Consider the following 22,330-nt stretch of genomic DNA (forward strand, 5'->3'; position numbering starts at 1 on the left):
GAAATTTTACAAATCGCTTATTTGAAGCCTAGCCGAATAATAAGAGAAGAACATTTCCCGCATTAAAAGTAGTACGAGTAAGCGCATAATCGGACGCAAGGAGGTCATGGGAACCTTTCTCGATTACTATCCTTTGCTATATAGCCTGGATCAGCCTGGATACGGCCGGCTTAGCAAACGATATAAAGCCACTCAACTTGAAAGACGAATACAAAATAAGTTCTATCTTATTAGCAATAAAAGCTTATCGAAGTCATTTACATAACTACTAACCCAATTTTGTCTGATAACTTGAAGAAAGAAATGCATCTCTTTTTTTTTACTCACAATCAGTCTTTTTCCCAACATCAGCTGTCTATTTCTGCGAAATCCCGACCAGTTACGCATTGCTTGTATTATTAGTTAATGCCTACAGGATAGTCGAGAAATCAATTTTCCGATAGAAAGCATTTTCTAAATAAGTATTTGTTTTCATGTTAAAAAAATTCCACATACAGAGACTTTAATTTTACCGTATAGAAAATCTACGTTTGTTATATATTTGATACGATAATATAGGACATTCTTGAAAAATTTAAAATAATTTGTCAATAATTAAAACGCGCTTACAAACAATACATGTCGGAAAATTCTTCAGTATTATTTATATGTATACATATGTAGAATGTATAATTATGATTTAAATTTAAAGCGTTAAAATTTTTTATACTAAGGAAAGAAAATAGTTCAATATGTAATATCTGACATTTTTTTTATATATATAAATAATAAATTTCTATTGAAAAAAACAAATTGTCCTAATTTACCATAAAAATTTATTCTAAAACTAGGTAACGCACATACGCACGTACACAATTGAATTGTATGTGTATGTTTATCCATACATTTTAATATTAAAACTCAATATTAGATCTGAGAATATATCGCATACGTTATTTACCTGTATTTTAAAATAGTATTGCACGATTAAATCAACTATTTTTTTTGGCCAGTGGACTTACCTTTATTGGTCACAATAAATTCTAGCTACATCTAGTCAAAGATGTAACGTTGCTCTTTATCAGAAATATCAATAAAAGGGAAAAATTCCTTCCCTTTTCGACTAATTATCATCACCAATGCATGAGTCAAATTTTACGGTCATTGTCAATTACAATCATAATAAATCACAAATCGTTTGTCATGAATCACTTTAATTTTGCTTTAACATAACACCGAATCATCGATCAAAATGGTTTCATTTATATTTTTCTAAAAATATATATATAAAATATTACTTATAATAAAATTTGTAATAAATTTATAATAAAATAAAATTCATTAAGAAACATTCATATTATATACATTATTTTTGATCAATAATTAATTGATCGATAATTTGGATTTACGTCAATCAAAGTATTTTTATATGTCACATTATATAAATAGATAGACTAAAAAAATTAGATAATAAAAATTGTAAAAATAAGTTATTTTTATATACATATAATGCAGTTGTTACTACGTACAATTAATAAAATCAGTGTGTTCTTTAAATAAAATAAGTAAGTGAAATCAGAATTGAAATCCTTTATATCTTTCATCAATTTATACTTTAATTTACACTTGTATATGTGTAATATGCTTTAATTATGTACGTATATTAAAGGCGTTTATCAAAAATCCAATAAATTATAAGTAAGATTGATGTAATTCATTCTTAGTTTATCCATTTTCAGGTAACGAATCAATCTACAATCTACAATCTACAATCTACAATCTATAATCTACAACTACGATCTATAATTCGTTACCTCAAAATTATAAAAATTTATCTCACTTACTGACACCGATGCACAACAGCGGAGTAGTTGATGTTCAAGCTACGCGTTGTCTCCTCCTGTAACATACAAAAATAACAATCTAAATAACAGCAACGTTCAAATTAATAAATTATTTCAAAAAATTATTGGATACGCCAAACTTTATATTTGGTACATAACAATAATAATCTATGAATAAATATATATAATACAATAATTTTATAAATTAAAAAAAAAATTTTTTAATAAAAACTTTTATAGAATTTATATAATATCTTTAAATTTCTCTTGTTTAACTTGTTCAAACAAATAAACTGAATTAATGCGATTTATAATAATTAATATACACATAACAATATTTAATAATAATCATGAATAAGAAGGCCATACGCGGATAATACTGCGTACATTTCCAACGAAAATTAAGTTTTCGTTGGAAATAAACTATGCACAAGGCACGTATCAATCTCTCGGTATACTACCAAGACTTAAAATATAAATTATATTAAATATACAAATTATATTAAAATATAAAATAATCTCATACTTGAGATTTAATTTCAATACCCTCGAACCTCCCTACGGAAATTAAATAAATGAATGCGAGAGAAAAATATAGATCCGAAAGTCGCTGAATCGGGAACGATATTTCCTTTAACGATATTTACCTTAGGGTTGCTCTGCCGGTGCCTGATGCCTCTCCAAAGCCTCCTCCTCCTCTTAGATTGTCAGGATTGTCAACGCGCGCGATACTTTTAACAGCACTCCCGCACTTGTACGCGCGATACTTTTAACGGCACTCCCGAATTTTACGTTTTCTCTGTAATATACAAATATAAAATATTAGATATCAAAATATTTTTTGTGAAAATCGTACTCAAAATATCCGTATATTATTTATATTATCGTGTTTTCAATAGATGATTAAACAATGATTTATCTATTTTATTTTCGCACAAAAGTCAAATAAAAGTTTTAAATTAAATATAATTAAAAAGTAAAGTGTTTAATAAATTCAATTTATTGATATTTTTATGAATATGTAAAATGCATAATATATATATTTTTATGAATTATTTTACATACTTATACTTATATAAATCTTTATTAATATTCATATAAATGTATAAATATATAAGAATATATTAACGAATCTTTAAGTTTCATTATTAAGTAATATTTAATGCTTTATCTAAAGTTAAATCGTAATTATAATCGCCGTATATAAACTCGGCAATATTGAAGAACTTAACTAATTGTAAGCTTAACGTAATTATCTCTTAACTAACTGAATTATAGTTAAAACATGAATTGTACGAGCAATATTATCTATCTTATATTCTCAAAATTTAAATTTCGATCCATTTCGACTAGCAAATCCATTTATATCTCTCGGAAAATTACTCTGTAATAATAACATTCCCATTTCAAGAATCTACTTGGTACCGTGTCAGAGCGTAATGTATATATTCGGCCCTTACATTAGAACATTGATATCGCAACTTGGGATTAAGCCGCAAGCCAGTTAAGTGGAAATCCTCGCAGTATAACCAGACAAGGACCAAGCGTGGAAACTTGGAGAATCTGGAATTTGGCATGCGTGCATTACGTATAGTACCTCTTAATGTTCATCTCTGGATTAACATTCGCGAAGCAGCGAGCAAAAAGCACGTTGAGGACGTCAAGGACATTCATCTGTGACGGCCGTTAAAGTTCTCTCTCCTCTCTCTCTCTCTCTCTCTCTCTCTTTCTCTTTCTCTCTGTTCCGCTTTTACACCGGTAACAATGTTCTCACAGGTTGCAACTGCCTGCTGCACGCGTGCAGCACTACCTATTTCGAATGCGAGAAAATGTAGTACATTTCAGGTCGAGAGATACCTTTGTATATACATATGTATGCGAGACATGTCAGTTTTGCCGAGTATCATATTTCCAAAAAAATCGACAGAATTGTCTCGGACATTTTCAAGAGATCAAACATTTCATTCACACTGAAAAGTGAAAAAATCAAACATGTTTTCTGTAAAAATTAAAATTGCAGCGATTGATATCGGAATATTAAATAATATAAATTGTTTTAAAAAAATATTTTTATATTTTTTATAATTTGTTTTTATTGTTCTAATTTCTGGCTTGAAGAGAAATATATTTTATTTGAAAGTTTAGATTATTTTATTCGCGTCACATAACGAGAATTGTGTGTTAAATAACGTGTGCGTACGAAGTCTCAAAGACGAAGAAAGTTCGAAGAGAGTAAAGATGTAGCGAGACAAATGCGATCAGATCGCGGACAAACTTTGTTGTAATTTTATCTTTGAGAATGGCATAACAGAATTAGAATCGGATGTCGGATTATATATACATATAATAAATTAAAATGTAAAAAAACATTAGCTGCGTTCTTTCAAAATAAAAATAAAACTCGGGTTTGATCTCCTCGAGAAAGAAGCTCGAGAGAAATTTTCTGTTCGTATAAAAAATAATTCACGGCTCAGCTCTTGCGCGACAAAATGGAACGTAACGATTTGTCATTTGAGAGAAACAAATTGTTGTTATTAATATTGTCATGTTTACGATTCATAAACGTCGCAAATACACTCAGGAGTCATCTCAGACGCATTTATCTTTGTATATTCTCCACTGGGAACACGATGATCTCTAACGAATAGCCCGTTAAAGTGAACAGAAATGAAAAAAAGCGTCGTTCCTCGCTCTATTCTTTCAACCTTCATAGTTCTGTTCTAAACACGAAATCCTTTTTGACCGCCACGTTCTTGCTTATTACATCGTATACGAGCGCGATGACTCATAATGTATTCTCCTTCATTATGAATCGCATTAGCGTGCACTCAGAACAGGTAGAAAAGTCTTGTTGGAATTTAATCCACAAATCTGAGTTTAATTTAACATCTCTTTCTTTCTCATGTAAATTTTTAGCTAAAGGTTCATCTCTAACATTTAATACACATAGCTATTAAAATCACTATAGGATTTATGCGATGGCTCATATAACAATGGATAAGTTTACATCATTATTAGCATCATTATTCATCCACCTCGAGTTTATGAAGCGCATTTCTGCTAGCTAATATATTATACATATATATATATATGTATACACATACATAAGAATTCTAAATTATAGCATAATTTCCGTTTATATTATTCCATTGTTAGATATCGTTGGCATATTTTTCTCGCGAGATTTTTCAAGAAAACAGGAACTTTGCGCGAACACATCCGCTCTCGGCGGCGTAAAAACAGAATTGTTCGATGGCGAAGAGAGATCGCTGCAATTTCGCGAGAGACATGATTCTGACATATCGCTGGGATTTGATCCTACTACATCGTGTCTCGCGAAATAACCTGATTACTGGATATTAGAAAATAGATTTCGCGACTCCTTTCATCGTTTTCTTGTCTGACCTTTTCGATCCTTTGCACGAACTTTCATTTGTCGAAATTGCAGGAAGACACGCTGCGCCTCTACCCTTCTTTTTCGTTCTTATAGTACTAGCAATCTTCGTTCACAATCAGTAATATGAATTTTACGATTAGATTTGCCTGTCTTTCTCTCTCTTTCTCTACTAAAAAGAGATCAAATATATGTATATTAATACGCTCGCCTACGGCAAAGCTTTAAAACTTATTTCTGAGATGTATCAGTCGCGTAAACATGATTTCGCTATACGTATATGATATTATTCTCCGATTGCGTTCGCATCTTCCTCGTTCGAGGATACATTTTTATAATGTATCTTGTTTTCGGAAAGAAAAAACAGATTGATACTCTGCCTGAGCTATTATCTTTTCTGAAGCAAGTTGGCTTTAGTAAGGAAAATTTGTCACAAAACTCATGCCATCAAATATTCTCTTAGAAACATAGCACCTAATTATATTTTTTGGTGAAAGTAATACCGTAATTTTGGGTTTTGCGATATTATATTGTTGATCTTATATCATGACAAATATATTATTTTTTAATTATATGTATGCATACTTATAATAATATCTACAACAAATCGTAAATATCTATTTTAAGTAAGAAATATAATATCCTATTCTAAATATTTAAAAAATAATATTTTAATCAAGCTGTTTGATCAAAACAGTTTAATTGTTTAATTTATATATAACTGCTTTCTTTATTAATTATAATTTTTAATATAAATTTTATTTTAGGTACATGGCTATTGTAAATCCCTTGAGACCACGTATGGGAAAGAAGGCGACGCTGTGCGTTGCAGTCGTTATTTGGATCGTCGGGGCTATACTTTCTTTACCGATGCTGCTTTTCTACACCACTTACACCCAGAATTTCATGAACGGCGAGGTTCGCATCGTCTGTTATAGCGATTGGCCGAACAGGGACGACAACGGACTCAGTTACGACGAATATTTGTAAGTCGAACATCTTAATAATAAATATGTATTCGCGAATCTTTTAGCAATTTTATATTATATTTTATATATAGTTTTTCTTGATATAGATATACCAAATTCTTCGCGTAATATTTATCAAATAATTTATTTTAAATAAACCCCTTGTGTGCGATTATCGATGTCATACGTGTATAAAAGCATTATTTTACAATTAATTTCAATTCACGTTTTCAAGTACATATAAACTCCAAATGCCACGCGTACCATCGCATAATAAGTTTCTCCGTTTCGCCGCGAGGTGTTTCTGGGTTAACGCGCTAAATAGATTTCAATTTCGATTGGATGCGGTGCGCCGTAAACGTATCGAGATTCCCTCAAAATACTTATGTTCCACTCGTGCGATTATATCGGCTCTGATCAGGTTGTAATTATAGATCAACATCTGTTCCACATTTGCGTTTCTGTATGATTGTACGTTGAGATAGAACCGCGAAAACGTTTCGTACAAGATAACGCATTCGCCCCAAAGTGAGTTTCCTGCTTCTTAATTGAAAGATTCGGACACGTTATAATCTAAAGCCCATCCCCTGGCTATCGTGCTTAGCACGTCATGTATAAAATCACGCATGCGGTCGGATAATTTGTAATCCCCGATATAGATGCTGCTTCGAACGGCACTTTCCTAAATAATTCATGTCACTTAATCGAAGCTATCGCGAGTCTAGATATCTATCGTTGTAAATCTCGACCCGGTATAAGAATTTCTCCAAAGCAATTGCGAGACTCACGCAACCACTCAAAGCTCATTTCGTTCTTCTCTCAATTATCTTTAATTGTCCGAAATTTAACAGTGCCGTCGATTTCATCGTTGGTCGATACAAAAATTTTGGTTCAAACTGACCTCTCGAAACACATCGAGTCTTCTCTAAGTTCACCCGAGCACTTTCACCGGTTCAATGAAAGCTTGGGCTTTTTAAGTTGCGTGCATATCGACAAGACATAAAATCGAATGTATATTATAGTATATCGCGTATATAATATAATTTCGTCATAAACTACATTTTATAAACTCTATATAGATATATACAGCCTCCCTGAATTTTTCCGCTCTGAAAAATCACGCGAGATGAAAAACTTTATTTTATGTCGCACGAGTCATGATCGTAAAAACTAATCGAAAATAGAGTTCCATCTTTTATTATCACTTAATACGATTAAACTTGTAGAAGCACTGATGACACTATCCATGTTTTTTATTTTTTATTATCATCTCAAATTAATCATCCAATAATTCACGCAGACAGCGTTGTTGAAAAACGTGTACTTTTTTTATTTACGCTAAACGTATATCGTTATTCGATAAAATACATAATTCATGGCTTATCTTCTTCCTTTTAGGTATACTCAACTTCAAGGTGCGATTTTCTGCATGCATTATCATAAGACTAGCTCACTCTCAATATTGCTAAGATTTTCCGAATACATTTCTTCCTTCCGCAAGCCGAACATTCCCAGACGCAGTCCTCGCGTTGAGCGCAGCGGAAACCAATTTGTATAAATGTCGGTATTAACGCGGCGAGAATCGAATATTCCGGGGAGATTTCCGCATTCGTTCGTTCACTGCCATTAAACAGGCTTACGCGATCGCTCTATTCTTTTTTACCAGCTTTCTATAGCTTAATAAAATACGTGCCAGCGTATTCTAAATCAAGTTTTTTATTTGTTTCGAATCAACACCGATGTTCGCGAGCGAGAAATTGCATGAAATTTCAACTACTGTAAATTGATAATCGCGATGCCTCGTAATCAAATTGTAGCGCAGTTGCGGTAAAATCTATTAATGAATTCATTACCGTTTATTAATAATTCTAACGCTGACTGAGTACGTTTTAACTCGTTCAGGTGAACTAAATATTCGCGATTAGAGAGAGTTAATAACTGTTAGCGTCGCTTTCACAGCTAATCTTAATTAACGTCATCAATGTATGCGGAGATAGAAGAGAATTGTCTTTGATTAGGGAAAACATCATTAGGGAGAGGAAAATTTGCGGTGTCAATTACGATAACATTCGGTCTTCGCCACTTTTCGCGTTCAAATACGGAAAATTTTTAATGATAATTTAGTCAACGCACTTCTTGCATGTTAGCCTTTCTCGCAATGTGTGAGTTAAAACTTGAAAAAAAATGTGAATATATTTACGCTGCTCTCTTGAAATACTTGCTCACATAAAATATTCGAGTCCTTTGAATCTTTAGAATTCAGTCTACGTCTCTATCTCGCAAATTTTATCTGATGAAAAATTGTAATTTTTACATGCATTTTCATATTGCGCATTTAAATACCCGGCTGCTCTTCTGCCATAAATTTCGATAGCGGCAGATCGATACTTGCATCTCATTCGCTAAAGATTAATGACAATTATACGCGATTATCGCGGTCGTGTACCGAAATGATTACATGCTTCGAAAACGCTGCGATCTCAGTTTAATCGTCCGTCCAATTGCAACCTGATAATGCCATCGATACGCTTCGGTCGTTAGCAAACAATAATCTGGAATATGCGTGCACCGTTTATCACTTCATTAAGTCTAATAATATGTACACTTGCCGTAATATCCGTCACGTCATGCGGTGAATATGATCGATAATCGAGAATTTAGTGAATTATTTTCACTTGAAATCGACGCCTCCGAAAGCGCGATTACACGCGTCATGCTTTTGAACGAAAGCGGAATCACGATACCACGATATTTTCATTCCCTTTGAGCATCGCGTGTCACGGCCCCGTTCTCTCTCACTTCTCTCTCTCTCTCTATCTCTCTGTTTATCGTTAAATTCATTATGTCGAAAGTATGCCCTACCACACTCGAAACAAAACACATGATTCAGTGAAATTTTGACATAAATTAGACTATTAGACTATAAATTACACCGTTCTATATACCTAATGAATATCTGATGGCGCGAATCTGAAATTAAGATTTCCTTAATAAAAACTTCATTGCGGCCTATTACTTTTACAACATTTTTAATTTCCGATTTAAAACTCTTGCAGTTCCATTAAACATTAAATTACGTTTTTCTGTTATGGAAAAGCGAAATTAATTGGAAAAAAAAACAATTTTTTCCTACTTGTTTAAGCTCTCGGAGCTTACAAGGCACATCGAGACACTTTAATTCTCAATGTTAGTTAACATAATGCGATCTCAGATTTCTAGCTTAGGAAAAGTCGACTCTTATTTTTTTAAACAGATTTGGTTTAGATTAAAATAGAAAGGAAAATACGTTTCTGATGCGGGACGCTGTGTTAAAATAAAAATTTTAATATTATGTCGAAAACTAAATTTTCTCTCGTGTAAAGATATGACTCTCTAATCGATTTTCAGGTATAACGTTGTCTTCATGATACTGACGTACTTTCTACCAATCGGATCCATGACATTCACGTACGCCAGGGTCGGTCTGGAATTGTGGGGCTCGCAAAGCATCGGCGAAGCCACAGCCAGACAGCTCGAGAACATTCGAAGCAAACGGAGGGTATGTATCGTGTATATAAATAAAATAAATAAAAATATCCGTGTACAATCAGGTGCTGAAATTGCTTTTGTTTCACGATCGAAGGGCGATTTGCAGCAGTAAAAAGGTTTCCCCTTTTCTGTGTCCAACTTTTTTTTCATAACGATGAAATATTCTATTAAAAAAAAAAGTAAATTGTTCTCGTTCTTAATATTTGAACGAAAGAGAAATAAAAGATAATTGATAAGTTTCGTAAATTCGCGATAAAGTTTGCTAAGTGAAGATACAGTATCTTCATTTAATATACATATATATACGCGAAGTAATACAACTAACAATAAATAATTTCGTGTACGTCTTTGTTATATATCGCTGAATCGAAATTCAATATATATCTTAATTTATTAATGCTAAATAGAACACTTTAAAACTATTTCTGTTCAAATTTCAGTCTCTTAGTCATTTGCAAGAGAAAAATAAACATATTTTTTCTCCTCTCTAACTTTCCAAATACTAAATAAATCTCGAATACGTTATTTAAAACATGAATTGACATATAACACGATTTTTTTGCATTCTAACGAGTCTCGTATGATTATTACAGCAGCGTTGCGTCGTCGATCATCTTTATAATGATGTAACAACATACGTTGAAAAATAGCACTACGCATTATTGGTACTATACATATATAGTGAACAAAGTGACAAGATAGCGATCATATAATGTATTTCGATCACATTCGTTCCGCTTTATCATTGTCAAAGGAATCTTTCATCAAAATCTCCGATCTTTTATTTCCTTCGAACATATCGATGATAGCCAAGTTGCGAGTTTGTCTAAGCTTTCGGGAAAAATGAATTTAACGTCCGATCGAAGGAAGTTAGAATTTTAACGCGTCAATCATCATGACAAATAACGTAAAAATTGATTTTACAAAGCACACACAATATGCCACATGTAATCGCGTATAACAATCCATCAGATCCGGAAATACACGCGGGGCGGCATAAAGATTTGCATGAAACGATAATAATTCATAATCTGATATTGGCTTTAGCCTTTATTCGACTCTAGGGGAAAAAGATAGAATATTCCGTGATTTTCTCTTAAATAAATAACATCGGAAATTCTTTAATAATGTCTGCGCTGCAATATGTAATACGTAGGAATTCTGAAATTTGTCTTTTCTCCTTATCTTTTCCTAACGACTCTTATGGATAATCTTTATTATGGATGAATATTTGGCTCTCTCATAGAGGCCGTACATTTAGAAAGAAAAGATATTTGTCTATTTACAGCGAAGGCAAACAAATTATGCAAAAGATACTACAGGATGTCCGAATTTTATACGAAATTTCTTTAAATTCATATATTACAGAGATACTGTGTACGAGTCTCAAACTTTAGAGAAAATTATTATTAATGATATTTTTTTATATATTATTTTATTTATATATTTATATATTATATATTTTATTTCCATGAATATCTATCGGCATCTAGAAAAATTAGCTATACGAAGGTTAATATTAGCGATAATTTCATATTTTTTAAATATATTTTGCTATATACGAGATAGCAAATGTCATTATGCAATACAAGACGCCTATTTCTAATTGGGTGCAATCTGCAATGATTTTCAAACTTAACAATGAGTCGAATCACACGTATACATGCGAAAGGCGATTATAAGCAACCGGAATACCACAGAGGTACAGAGAGGTTGAATCTAAAGCCGTAACTTGTAATTAGGCTGGCTGACCCCTGCACCTTTACTCGGTCACATCGCGGGCCTCTATTTCCGCGCTTTGACTTTAACTCCCGACTATTCTGGCTCAATAAAGCTCGCAGGAGGAAGTTTCATCTGTTCTCGACGGACAATAATACGACGTTGGGATTTTGGGATGCTTAGTTAATTCTGGCCTCAAGAACAGAGAAATAAGAGAATAATACTCTTTCAAGGGACGCGATTCTTTTGTCTTTAAAAGAAATACTTATGCGATTTAATTCGCTCGCATATTTTTATAAAAAGAAAACCAAGTCATATCCAATAATTACAAAATAAAAAAGTAATGCTCGCTTGCGCGATACAAGCGACGAAATATCAAATGTCTCGATAAATATTCATTGTGAATCTACGTTTTGCAATCAAAAATCATAAAAAATACAAAGATACATGTTTCATACCTTTGCCGTTGCCTTCATTTCACGAACGCTGCAATTAAATGCTCTTTTAGCTCGAAGAACATTTTATTCGTGATTATAGTAAAATAATAATATATTAGCAAAAATGTAATTATATAGCTATATTATAATTATATAATAATATAATAATAATATATAGTAATATAATGAATATAATACATTAAAAAATCATCAATACACATACACATATTTTTGCAAGATAACAATAGTATAAGATATAAATATAATAATAATAAAGTGCAATTATAATAATGAAATGTCATCTCTAATCGCGATCGCGAGAACGAGAAAATAAATGAAACGTAATTATCGGATAAGTAAAAATGATCCGTCATGTAATGGATGTATAATGAATTCGCGACAAAGAGCGTAAATCAATATACTAATACAACGAGACCAGATGCATATTTTCTTTAGTCAATCTATCGAACCACTTCACACACAACATCAATATAATTCGATGCTAACGCGTTATCATTTCGATATAAACAAAGGACACGAAATTTTTGTAATTAATTTTAGAAATTTTGTAATGAAAACTGCCACAAAGTTTTTATATAAGAGTACCTGTTTTAATTTGAAAAATCATTAAATTAAAAGTATTGACAAACCACAAATTAAAAATCACGTTAATTGATAACTTTTTTTATCGCTCTTCTCACGTTCTTAAAAATTCAAAAGAATTACATTAGCACCTGCATGTGCATAATGAATTCTATTCTAAATCTAATCGATAATTAATTATCACTATAACTTTGTTTTCGTTCTATAAAAATATGCGCAAAGAAATCGTGCACAAAAGATAATGAAAGTAACTATGTATGCAAAAACTTAATGAAGTTAGAAACTTATTGTTAGTGCAAAATGAATCACCTTATGACTTAGTCTTCCATTTACATTTCAGTTACTAAACTCTTCGTCTTTACGCTTTGAGTTTTAATTTGTTTTTTTTTAAGCACAAAACATCAATTTTTTTATACGTAACACTGCACAGGTAATAATGATTTATACAATTCATATATTTCTCATAATTGAAGTATTTAATATAAATTATGTAGTAAAATATCCAGAAGTGGTATTATATTTCATAAATAATTCATAAAATCCATCATTATTCATCTATGCTTGTCGGAGGAAAAACTCCTTATTTCGAATGAGAATACCAAAGATATGCGTGAAGAAGAAGAGAGATTACATAACAATGAACTACGCTCGCGCTCGTGCGAACTCAAGGAGAATCTAGTTTAAGCTACCCTCCTCGGCATGTTCAAGCGCGGCGAGAGTCTCATTGGATTTCGATTAGACGACAAAAGGCGTCCGCTCTGCCATATTCGGAATCGTTGCTCCATTCCGTCACATATCGTATCGACGCAATGTTCCGACCGCCGACATACAGGCGTGCGGGTTTCACGTCCGTCACAGAGGCGGCCCGTGTATTACAAGTGGCACCCTGAACCCTTATATAGGCATACCGTACGATATGTGTGGACACAAACGGCCGGTATCTACTGGTTAGAGACTGTGGTGTGTCACAATACCTATAATATAGCTACTCTATCATTTAAGCCGCACACACATACGTGATATTTGTATACTATATATCCTTATATGTACTTTTTATTCTGAAAAAAATACTCGCAATCTTCTCGTATCTCTTTAATAAGTTTTCTTTGGGAGATAATTTATTTGAAACCGGAAAGTGCTTTTTTGAGTGGAATTTGATTTAGTCAAATGATATAATTAAGTCGTTCCTTCTGTTAAATTTACATACGCATAGAGCAAAAGCTAAAGCTTTCTATTATTATGTATTCCGTTTATATTTTTCTAGTTCTTAGATAACTGTGGAAAACCACTGTCGGTGTTCTTAAAAAATTTAAAAGCTCTCAATCATATTTGAAATATGTAATACATATTAAGAGTTTAACTAGGCTCTGTAATATAAATATAAATTTAACATATATAAGATAGGCAATAAGAGCCAAATCGCGGATGACAGTGCGTTATTCTAAACGAAACTAAATTTTTTCGTTAGAATTAAATACCTGTGCACAAGGCACCAAATTTTTTACTTGGGCACGGCCAAGATATAAAATTGGAATAATCTCTACAAGAGATTTTTAATACGTTAAGATATGTAATACATATTTAATATTTGAAATGTGCACATGAAATATGTGTGGTTTAGAAAAGGTGTGCGCGAAACGAGAGAGGAAAAGCACTTGAGCTCTTCGGAGTGTCGCTCTTAAATTTGAATCTCAAATACATCTGGAGCGCACTTAAGTATATACATTTGCAATATAGCCCCATTAGCTTTTATTCGAATGTTATATCAAATATCTTTTGTTTCTGATATCTCTAGAAAAATAATAAATTCTTGTAGAAATACGTGTTTCGTACACTAAATACGAGAACGATAAGAACTGAATTCATGTCATTTTCTTGAAAATGTATGACGTTAGACAATTAAATCTTATCTGTACTTAAACAAATTTTCAATGAGAAAGTAAATAATTCTCAAAATATTACGAGAAATTTTTCAATTCTTAAACTAATAATGAGAACATCAACTAAATTTTTTTATAGTTTTCAATGATTATATTTTTTTACACAGTGATAACTGTAAAAAACGCAATGTCACGAACGAAAACTCTCCTTGAAATCGTATCGGACATGCACTCAATTCACGTCAAGGAAATTCAAGGAACGGAAATGGCTTGTAAGGTATGAATGTGTACGCTATTACAAACCTGTGAGAATAATGGAGAAACTAATAGCGAGGCTAGCTTCTGACATTGTGTGCGGGAGAAAGGATAGATGTTGGATAATATGACCAGTCGTGTCGGGACGCACTACTTCCCTTGACCTTAATTAGACTTACCCAACAGCCGCGCGCAGTATCCTTCCAGATAAGATATGGCAAATGGGTATGGTTCGTGAGCTGAATTGTCTCGAACCCCTTAGTCTTTTTCTTATTTTGGAAATCCTGATGAATGGGGACCAATTCTTCTCGTTCAACTGCCGGAAGAATGGATGAGAATCCGTTAATAACTCTCGCCATTCGGGTCTCTTGGACTGTCGCTTCCTATCCTCTCTGAAAATATACGCAAATACACGCGAACAATTAATCATTATATAATTCCAAATTAACACATTTTCTTCGAGTTCCAGTCAAATTTATAAAATAAAAAAATTTCAAATTATAAATAAAAAATTTCAAATATTTTGCATTGCGCAGATGTAATGCAAATTTGTCGATTATATACCGTTTATTTTTTTTTTTTTTTTCATCCATGTACATATTCATCAGTCATACTTGAAGAAAATTTATGAGTAAAATTATAAGAAAAAAATTAAAACAATAAAGAAAAAAAAGGAAGGATAAATTATACAAGATAAATTATACAAGTTTTTAAGCGCTATTCAAAATTCATTGTTTGCCGCGAACAAAACGCTGGTGCGATTACCGTAGATTTTTCCAGCGAGGAAGAAAAATGCAGATTCTTACCCGACTTTGTAAAGAACGTGGGATAGAAGCAACAAGAATACTGAGCGTATCGCAAAGCCTCGCAGACACTTGCCAAAGGTCGACATAAATATTCGGATGGAATATCACGGTCCGTTGCTTTATAACAATTTTTCGAACGTGATTGCACCGGAATATTAAAATTTATTTTATTTTTTTCAATGCAAATTGACGTGATGCGTATGTATTCATTGTATTGCAATTTATAATCAAATAAATCAGAAACAATTCCCGCACATTTGACTCGTGTATATGCACATACGTGAGGAGAATATAAACGTATCTTTCAATTATCTAAAGAAAATAATGAAGTATAGTTTGTAACTATCCTAAGAGATCCAATTTAAGTTATTTCTCAGCAAGTAGCTGTCCTCTGCAAGCTGTCTTCGCCTGATTACAAGAACTATACCTTGCGCGAAACGTCGTTAATTTCAAAAGAAAAAAAGAGAATCTCTCATCGAATGGACAAGAACATAATATATATAGTTAACACGACAAAAAGATAAGAAATTTCGTAAAAATAATAAAAAACGAAAAATGAGTTTCTTGATTCGAACACTTTGTTATCACAAATTTAATAAAAATTTAATCTATGCAACTCTTGGTGAGAAAAACACATATTGAAAGATATTTATTGTAATGTGCGTTTATACGGATCAACAAAACTGCCAGAATCGAAACAAAGAATGCATCGATGAAGTACAATCGATAGTTTAATTCTCGCGCTGCACTAATAATAATTAACGTGAAGCTTGTTAATTGCTTTTGCCAGGCGGGAAATTAAAAATACTTGAATTGCCGATAACGCTGCCACTCTCAACGGGCACATTATTCTATACAAGACCGGTTTACAAAATGTCAAAGGAAAAGACCCAAAAGAGAAAGCAGAAAATCCTACGATAGATAGATAGTGGATACAATTACCGCTCGTTATTGCTGCTCTGTAATTAAATCTTGCACGTCATTTCTAACCGTAATTAATTCATCCTACGAGTTTACCTGTTATTTCTCAACACATTTTTCGCAGAATATTTAAATAGAATTCGCAAAAAATCCTCGTTCGCGGTATCAAATGTAACACAAATGGGTGGAATCTAACAGGTGTTTAAAATCATATCGATAATTTAATGACATAAATATTATACATTTTACACATTATTTCTATTCTGTTTTATAAAATAATTGAGATTATTTACGTTACAAACTGTGTTCAAAATATAATATAACGTTTATATTATAATCTCTTTAATTTAATTATATGTGCAAAGTTCATTATTTCTCGTTATACTATTTGGACAATTTAAGCATAAGTTATCTCTGATTTATGAAGATCGCAAAATTGTGATATGAATTATAATAGAAAATTTATCATGTTGTCTACTGAATTTACTTTTGTACCAGCTTTCGTTTTTTTATATATTTACATTGATATCTTCATGACAAAATTGGAAAGGTCTTCGTAGAGAACTAATCACGGATAAATGACCGATGTTTTAATAATTGTTCGACTGATAGAAAACTCTTTTTATATTCCAGGTCGTAAAAATGATGATAGTCGTAGTAGTGATATTCGCGGTGTGTTGGCTTCCGTTTCATGTGTACTTCATTGTGACGTCCTATTTGCCAGAGATTACAAATGAACCGTACATCCAAGAAGTTTTTCTGGGCATTTATTGGTTAGCGATGTCCAACAGCATGTACAACCCGATAATTTATTGTTGGATGAATACCAGGTAAGAGATATTTATGCTTTTCTATTCTGTCATTAAAAAAGTGCATCATTTTGCTTCGTTTTTACAATGTACATTTGTTTGATCAAAAACATAAAATATATGACATAAATTTAGGTATTTATAATGAAAATTAAATTTTCATAATGCCAGTTATGACTGCAGATTTATTTCCTAAGAGTCCATCTCTTACTTCATAAGATAAGCGAATACGTAAACATAGTATCGACAAATCCTCTCATTTATTAACAGAGTTCGCGAAAGTTTCCTTCTCGCCATTTCAGATACCGTGCTTTACTTCGCAAGTTTGCTTTTATCGTGATACCATAGACTAACTTAAATTATTCTATGCTAATTAACGCGCATTTTTATACATACAAATTAAACACAGATCTCCGATCTACAAAATATATCGTTTTCGAACTATATGTATATGGTATAATTAAATAATTTCTCGGTTCGAAATATTTCAAATTCATGTTTACTATCATTTTTGTACATCACGTTTATTAAAACGTGATATATAAATTCCACATTTTCACAGATTCCATTACTACGTTCGGATTATATATACTATCTTTTAAATCATCGAGATAAAAAACTCATCAAGCAGGATACGCTCAAATATTTGTAAAATTATAAAGATCTGTAGATTGGTCATTCATCGCGATCTTTAAATTTAACTTCATTTTAAATGAAGTTGTTAATTAAGAAAACTCGAATGCAATTCATATTGCCGTTGCCTCATTGAGAGTGTTTGATGAACTATCGAGAGTTAATCCAACGTAGCACGGAAGATAAGCTCATCCGGCTTATAGAGATACTTATAGAGAGTAGACGGAAGACCGAAGTTATTACGGAACACAGAAAATAACATCGTAGTGCTACCATTAACGCCATTTACACAAACGCGATCCACTTTGAATGCCGAATATTTCCTTTCTCTTGGTTAATGGAATCGCGTGGTCAACTAGATCGAGATTTCGATAAAATATAAGCGATTTGTATCCTCGTGGACAGGATGGATCGACTAGCACCGCAGAAACGTTGTTTCAAATGTATACATACATACATACATACATGTGTCGATCTGTGTACACTCGACTTGTGTATACTCGAGGGACATCGTTAACCGTGATAAAAGCCGCGAATCTTCAGCGAGGAATCGAAATAATTTCGTTTCGTCCGCAAATGAAAATATAAATAGAGCGTCGATCGACAATCGTAACTTTGACCTCAAACCCTCTGTCCGATCCTCTTTTACACGTCACACGCATACGTTTTATTTCCTTACTAACATCGGTATTGCAAGAATTTACAGTCCTAGAAAAAAAGTGTGATTTAAAAAAATATAATAGAATATATAATATAATACATCTCGCCGCTTGAAATACGAACAGCAGATTACAATTTTTTAATATGTCATCGCGACAAAATGTTTCGATCTCTTATAACAGGGTGTCCAGCAGATTCAATGAAAAAGATTCCCTGACTTTTTCAAATTTTCCAAGACCAGAAATTAATTTTTTCCCTGATTTTTGAGTATTACTAGAACAACAAAAGTTCGTGCGTAGCGCGCGTCATTTCTCAATTTTATATTTAATTTTATATTTTATATTTACTTTCAATATTTTAGAACTTGCCAAAAATACATTTTTCCTAATATTAGTATTATTTTTCCTAAGATTAGTATTATTTTTCCTAATATTAGTATTATTTTTCCTTAGATTAGTTTTATTTTTCCTCAGGTTAGTTTTATTTTTTCTAATATTAGTTTTTAATATTAGTTAATTGAAAAAAAGATAGGTCATTGCAGTAATTCCCTCCCAGAAAATAAAAAAAATGTTTAGTGCTCTGCATTTAAGCATTTAAATAATTATAAAGATTTTTTTACATAATATATATTCAGCTTAATTATATTTATTCAAAAGTGTTATTCTACAATATTGTATTAAAATCAGATATTTCACAATGAAAGTTAAGTTTGCGATTGCAAGACAATCACAATTTCAGAAAATTGAAATAGGATCAAATTCAAATCTTCTTTAATTTGCCTTTTTTCAATTTCTCTCGAATTTGTGATATATAATTTATTCTGTAAATAAAGATTAAATTTTAATTTTTAATAACGCAGCATTCGAGCAATGACTCTAACAAGTGTCGAAAAATTTAAACGACGATAATCGAAACAAACATGTCACTATAACCTATTTAAATAATCACCTTTTTTATTTATATTATATCAAATTTTTTAGTTTTATCTCTATTAAACACATTGAAATAAAATAACACAACAATGAAAATATAAATTAACAAACACGCTGTAGATGAATCGATTTTTAACAACACAGAAAATTAGCGTGCTGGAATCAAGAAAAAGTTTATATTTATTTAATAAAAAATTTCAAATTATTAAGACAATGTAGAATAATATAAAAAATAAATAGTAAAATTTCCTGACTTTTCCCTGACAATTCCAGATTTATAAAATTCCGTGACAATACTCAGTTTTCCAGATTTCCTTGACCGATGGACACCCTGTTATAAATATGTATATAAGAAGTGATATAATATTATAAGTGATATAATATTACATAAGAAGTGATGTAATTATTATATTATGTTCTTTTGCATTCGGACCGCGATCTCATAATGACAGTAAACACAATAATAATGACGCGATATATATTCTTTACATAATAATTGGATCATAGAGCCTCTTCTATATTATTTGGATATTTCCCTGAGGAAAAAATCAGGCGATTTTGATTACATGCATTTCTTGTAGAAGATCTATTCTTCTTCTGTATGCATAACGTATAAAGAGAAGATGGATCATGTAAGGAAATTTTGCAATCTACTATATTACAATTGATACTTTTGCGGAAAGTTAAAATATTAAAATAAAACTATATAAATATATTTGAATTATCGTTGAGTTGTTTTTTTTAAATAACATCGTAATATTTTCCTTGAAAAATCAAGCAGTTTTTATAATGCCTTTCTAAATTCTTTTCAATCATTTTTTTATTTTTCATTGTTCTTCTTTATAACATGAAAAAGAGATAAATTATATAAAAAAAAAACTTTGCGATTATAGCTGTTATTACAATTTTTTTTATATGTGATGTATGATTTATGTAATAATGTAAATGGAATGACAGCCAGATATTTCGTCCGAGAAATTAAATGCTTTACATTATATATATATGTATGTATGTATGTATTATTTAGACCATTCATTTCTCGCGGGGATATCATGGAAAAAAGACGACCCACTTATATGAGAAAATTTTACGATCTACAGCAACTACAACTTCTTTTCGTGAAAAGTAGAAGTATTAAAACAAAGTCATTTTTTTTATATAGTATATGATAGTAGAGCTCTGAATCAAATAATTTTGATTCATTTTAAAAAACCTGCTAATTATATTCTTCAGACTTTCTCATATTCTAAAATAATATATAAAGAAATATATATTCAATATTTATAATTACGGATGTTTTTTTTCAAGCGCAATAAGAGATTTTTTAAGAAATGAAGATATTTAGATTAGAATTATCCATACACATATATCATGCGGTAAAATTTAATCTTGAAAGTAAATTCGGGATTTTTCACTACGTTAATTCCTCTGCGTGTTTTGTGCGTCGCAGATTTCGCCGTGGCTTCGCCCAGTTCTTTTTCTGGTGTCCATGGGTACGAGTGACATCGGAACCGTCCCTATCGCGTTCGGAGGCCGTGACATCCCGCTATAGCTGTACCGGTAGCCCGGACATGCACACCAGGATATCAAGGAACGGTACGTCCTCGTACACTTTGTCCGAACACGCTTGCAGCACCGGCTCTACGACGCCTAAGAACGAATTGCAGCCTCATCCCGAGCACGCTAACTCGACACAGGGGGATGCACGAGCCTCCCCCATAGATTTATGCCATTTAGTCCCCAATATCATCGTCAACAATGACGACGACGCGGTTGTCACGTCCAGAAATTGCACATCATGCTAATCATCGCGAAATTCCATGTAAATTGATGCACTCGAATTTAAAGATAACAACGAAATATAATCTTATGTTAAACAATTCATATCTAATATAGGTATATACGTGGTGTGTCCCGAAAGTAATGAGACACCGAAAAAATTGTATTCTTAGCGCCAAGAGAATCCTTTTAATTTAAGAAAGTTCTCTAAATTTTAGTATATTTTTTTCTGAAAATAAGAATAAATTAAGAATATCATCTTAAATTAAGAGGATCCTCTTGGCGCTATTTTTCGGTGGAGTGTAAAAAATCTTACTTTTGGGACGTATCATGTATATATATATATATATATATATTTATATTTGATTTTTATTTTCGAATTTAATTTGCTCACTGCAATTCGTTGGGAAATAAGAATCGGATACATTTTCAGTGTTGAATGTTGCACAATGCAGGCTAAACTCGTTTCGTACACGGTGGTTAGATATCGATTTCGGCTTAGGCCAGGAAGGCAATAAGCGTGATGGAAAATAAACTGTAATTGTTACACGGGGTTTCTCGTTTGCTAACATCACATCAACTTACAAGAGATATTTACAAGATCAAAAATTGAGTATATCTAAATTCTATATCAATTTACTTTTGAAAGAATTTTTAATTTTTGACAAGAAAATTACGTTAAGGAATAAGCAAATGTTTTTTATTTCTACAAAGCAACTGCTTTAGACCATGATTCTATAATTGGCGTCAAAACAAAACAGAAATTCATCTACAATTATAAATAGTTCATATCTTAATATATGTACGTATGTGTATTTTATATTTTCTTAATTTTTTTATTTTACTTTTTCCTATATATGTACTACATTATATTATTACATAAAATTAAATAAATAGAAATCTATCTTGAACTTTATTATGAATTATAAATATATAATTTAAAGCAAGCTTTATATTTTATATAGATTTATTATTATATATTAATATGTATTATAATTATATAATTTCCAAAACCTCATAAAATTTAATCAAAAAATCGTTTAATTGTTTCATATATATTTCATTCCATCAAATATGTTTGCCATTTTAATTATATGTTAAGTTCTTTTATACACATTTTAATTATATGTTAAGTTCTTTTATACACATTTTAATTATATGTTAAGTTCTTTTATACACGTTG

At 31.5% G+C, this 22,330-nt stretch overlaps 1 protein-coding gene across 3 annotated transcripts in view; it reads left to right on the forward strand.

Annotated features, from left to right (window-relative positions):
- Positions 1–22,330, forward strand: part of LOC114935100 (tachykinin-like peptides receptor 99D) — a 94,008-nt gene that overhangs the window by 69,169 nt on the left and 2,509 nt on the right. For 2 of the 3 annotated variants that reach the window (XM_085489302.1, XM_085489301.1), the window contains 4 exons: positions 5,985–6,203; positions 9,573–9,723; positions 16,968–17,164; positions 20,819–21,951. In XM_085489302.1, coding sequence (XP_085345428.1) covers positions 5,985–6,203; positions 9,573–9,723; positions 16,968–17,164; positions 20,819–21,173 — 922 coding nt within the window. In that variant the 3' untranslated portion in view covers positions 21,174–21,951. Of the gene's footprint in view, positions 1–5,984; positions 6,204–9,572; positions 9,724–16,967; positions 17,165–20,818; positions 21,952–22,330 lie in introns of those variants that run through there. The other variant, XM_085489303.1, reaches the window with a different exon arrangement.

The sequence above is a fragment of the Nylanderia fulva genome, unplaced genomic scaffold, assembly GCF_048542155.1.
Source record: "Nylanderia fulva isolate GAGA-0341 unplaced genomic scaffold, ASM4854215v1 Scaffold8, whole genome shotgun sequence".
NCBI classification, from domain to species: domain Eukaryota; kingdom Metazoa; phylum Arthropoda; class Insecta; order Hymenoptera; family Formicidae; genus Nylanderia; species Nylanderia fulva.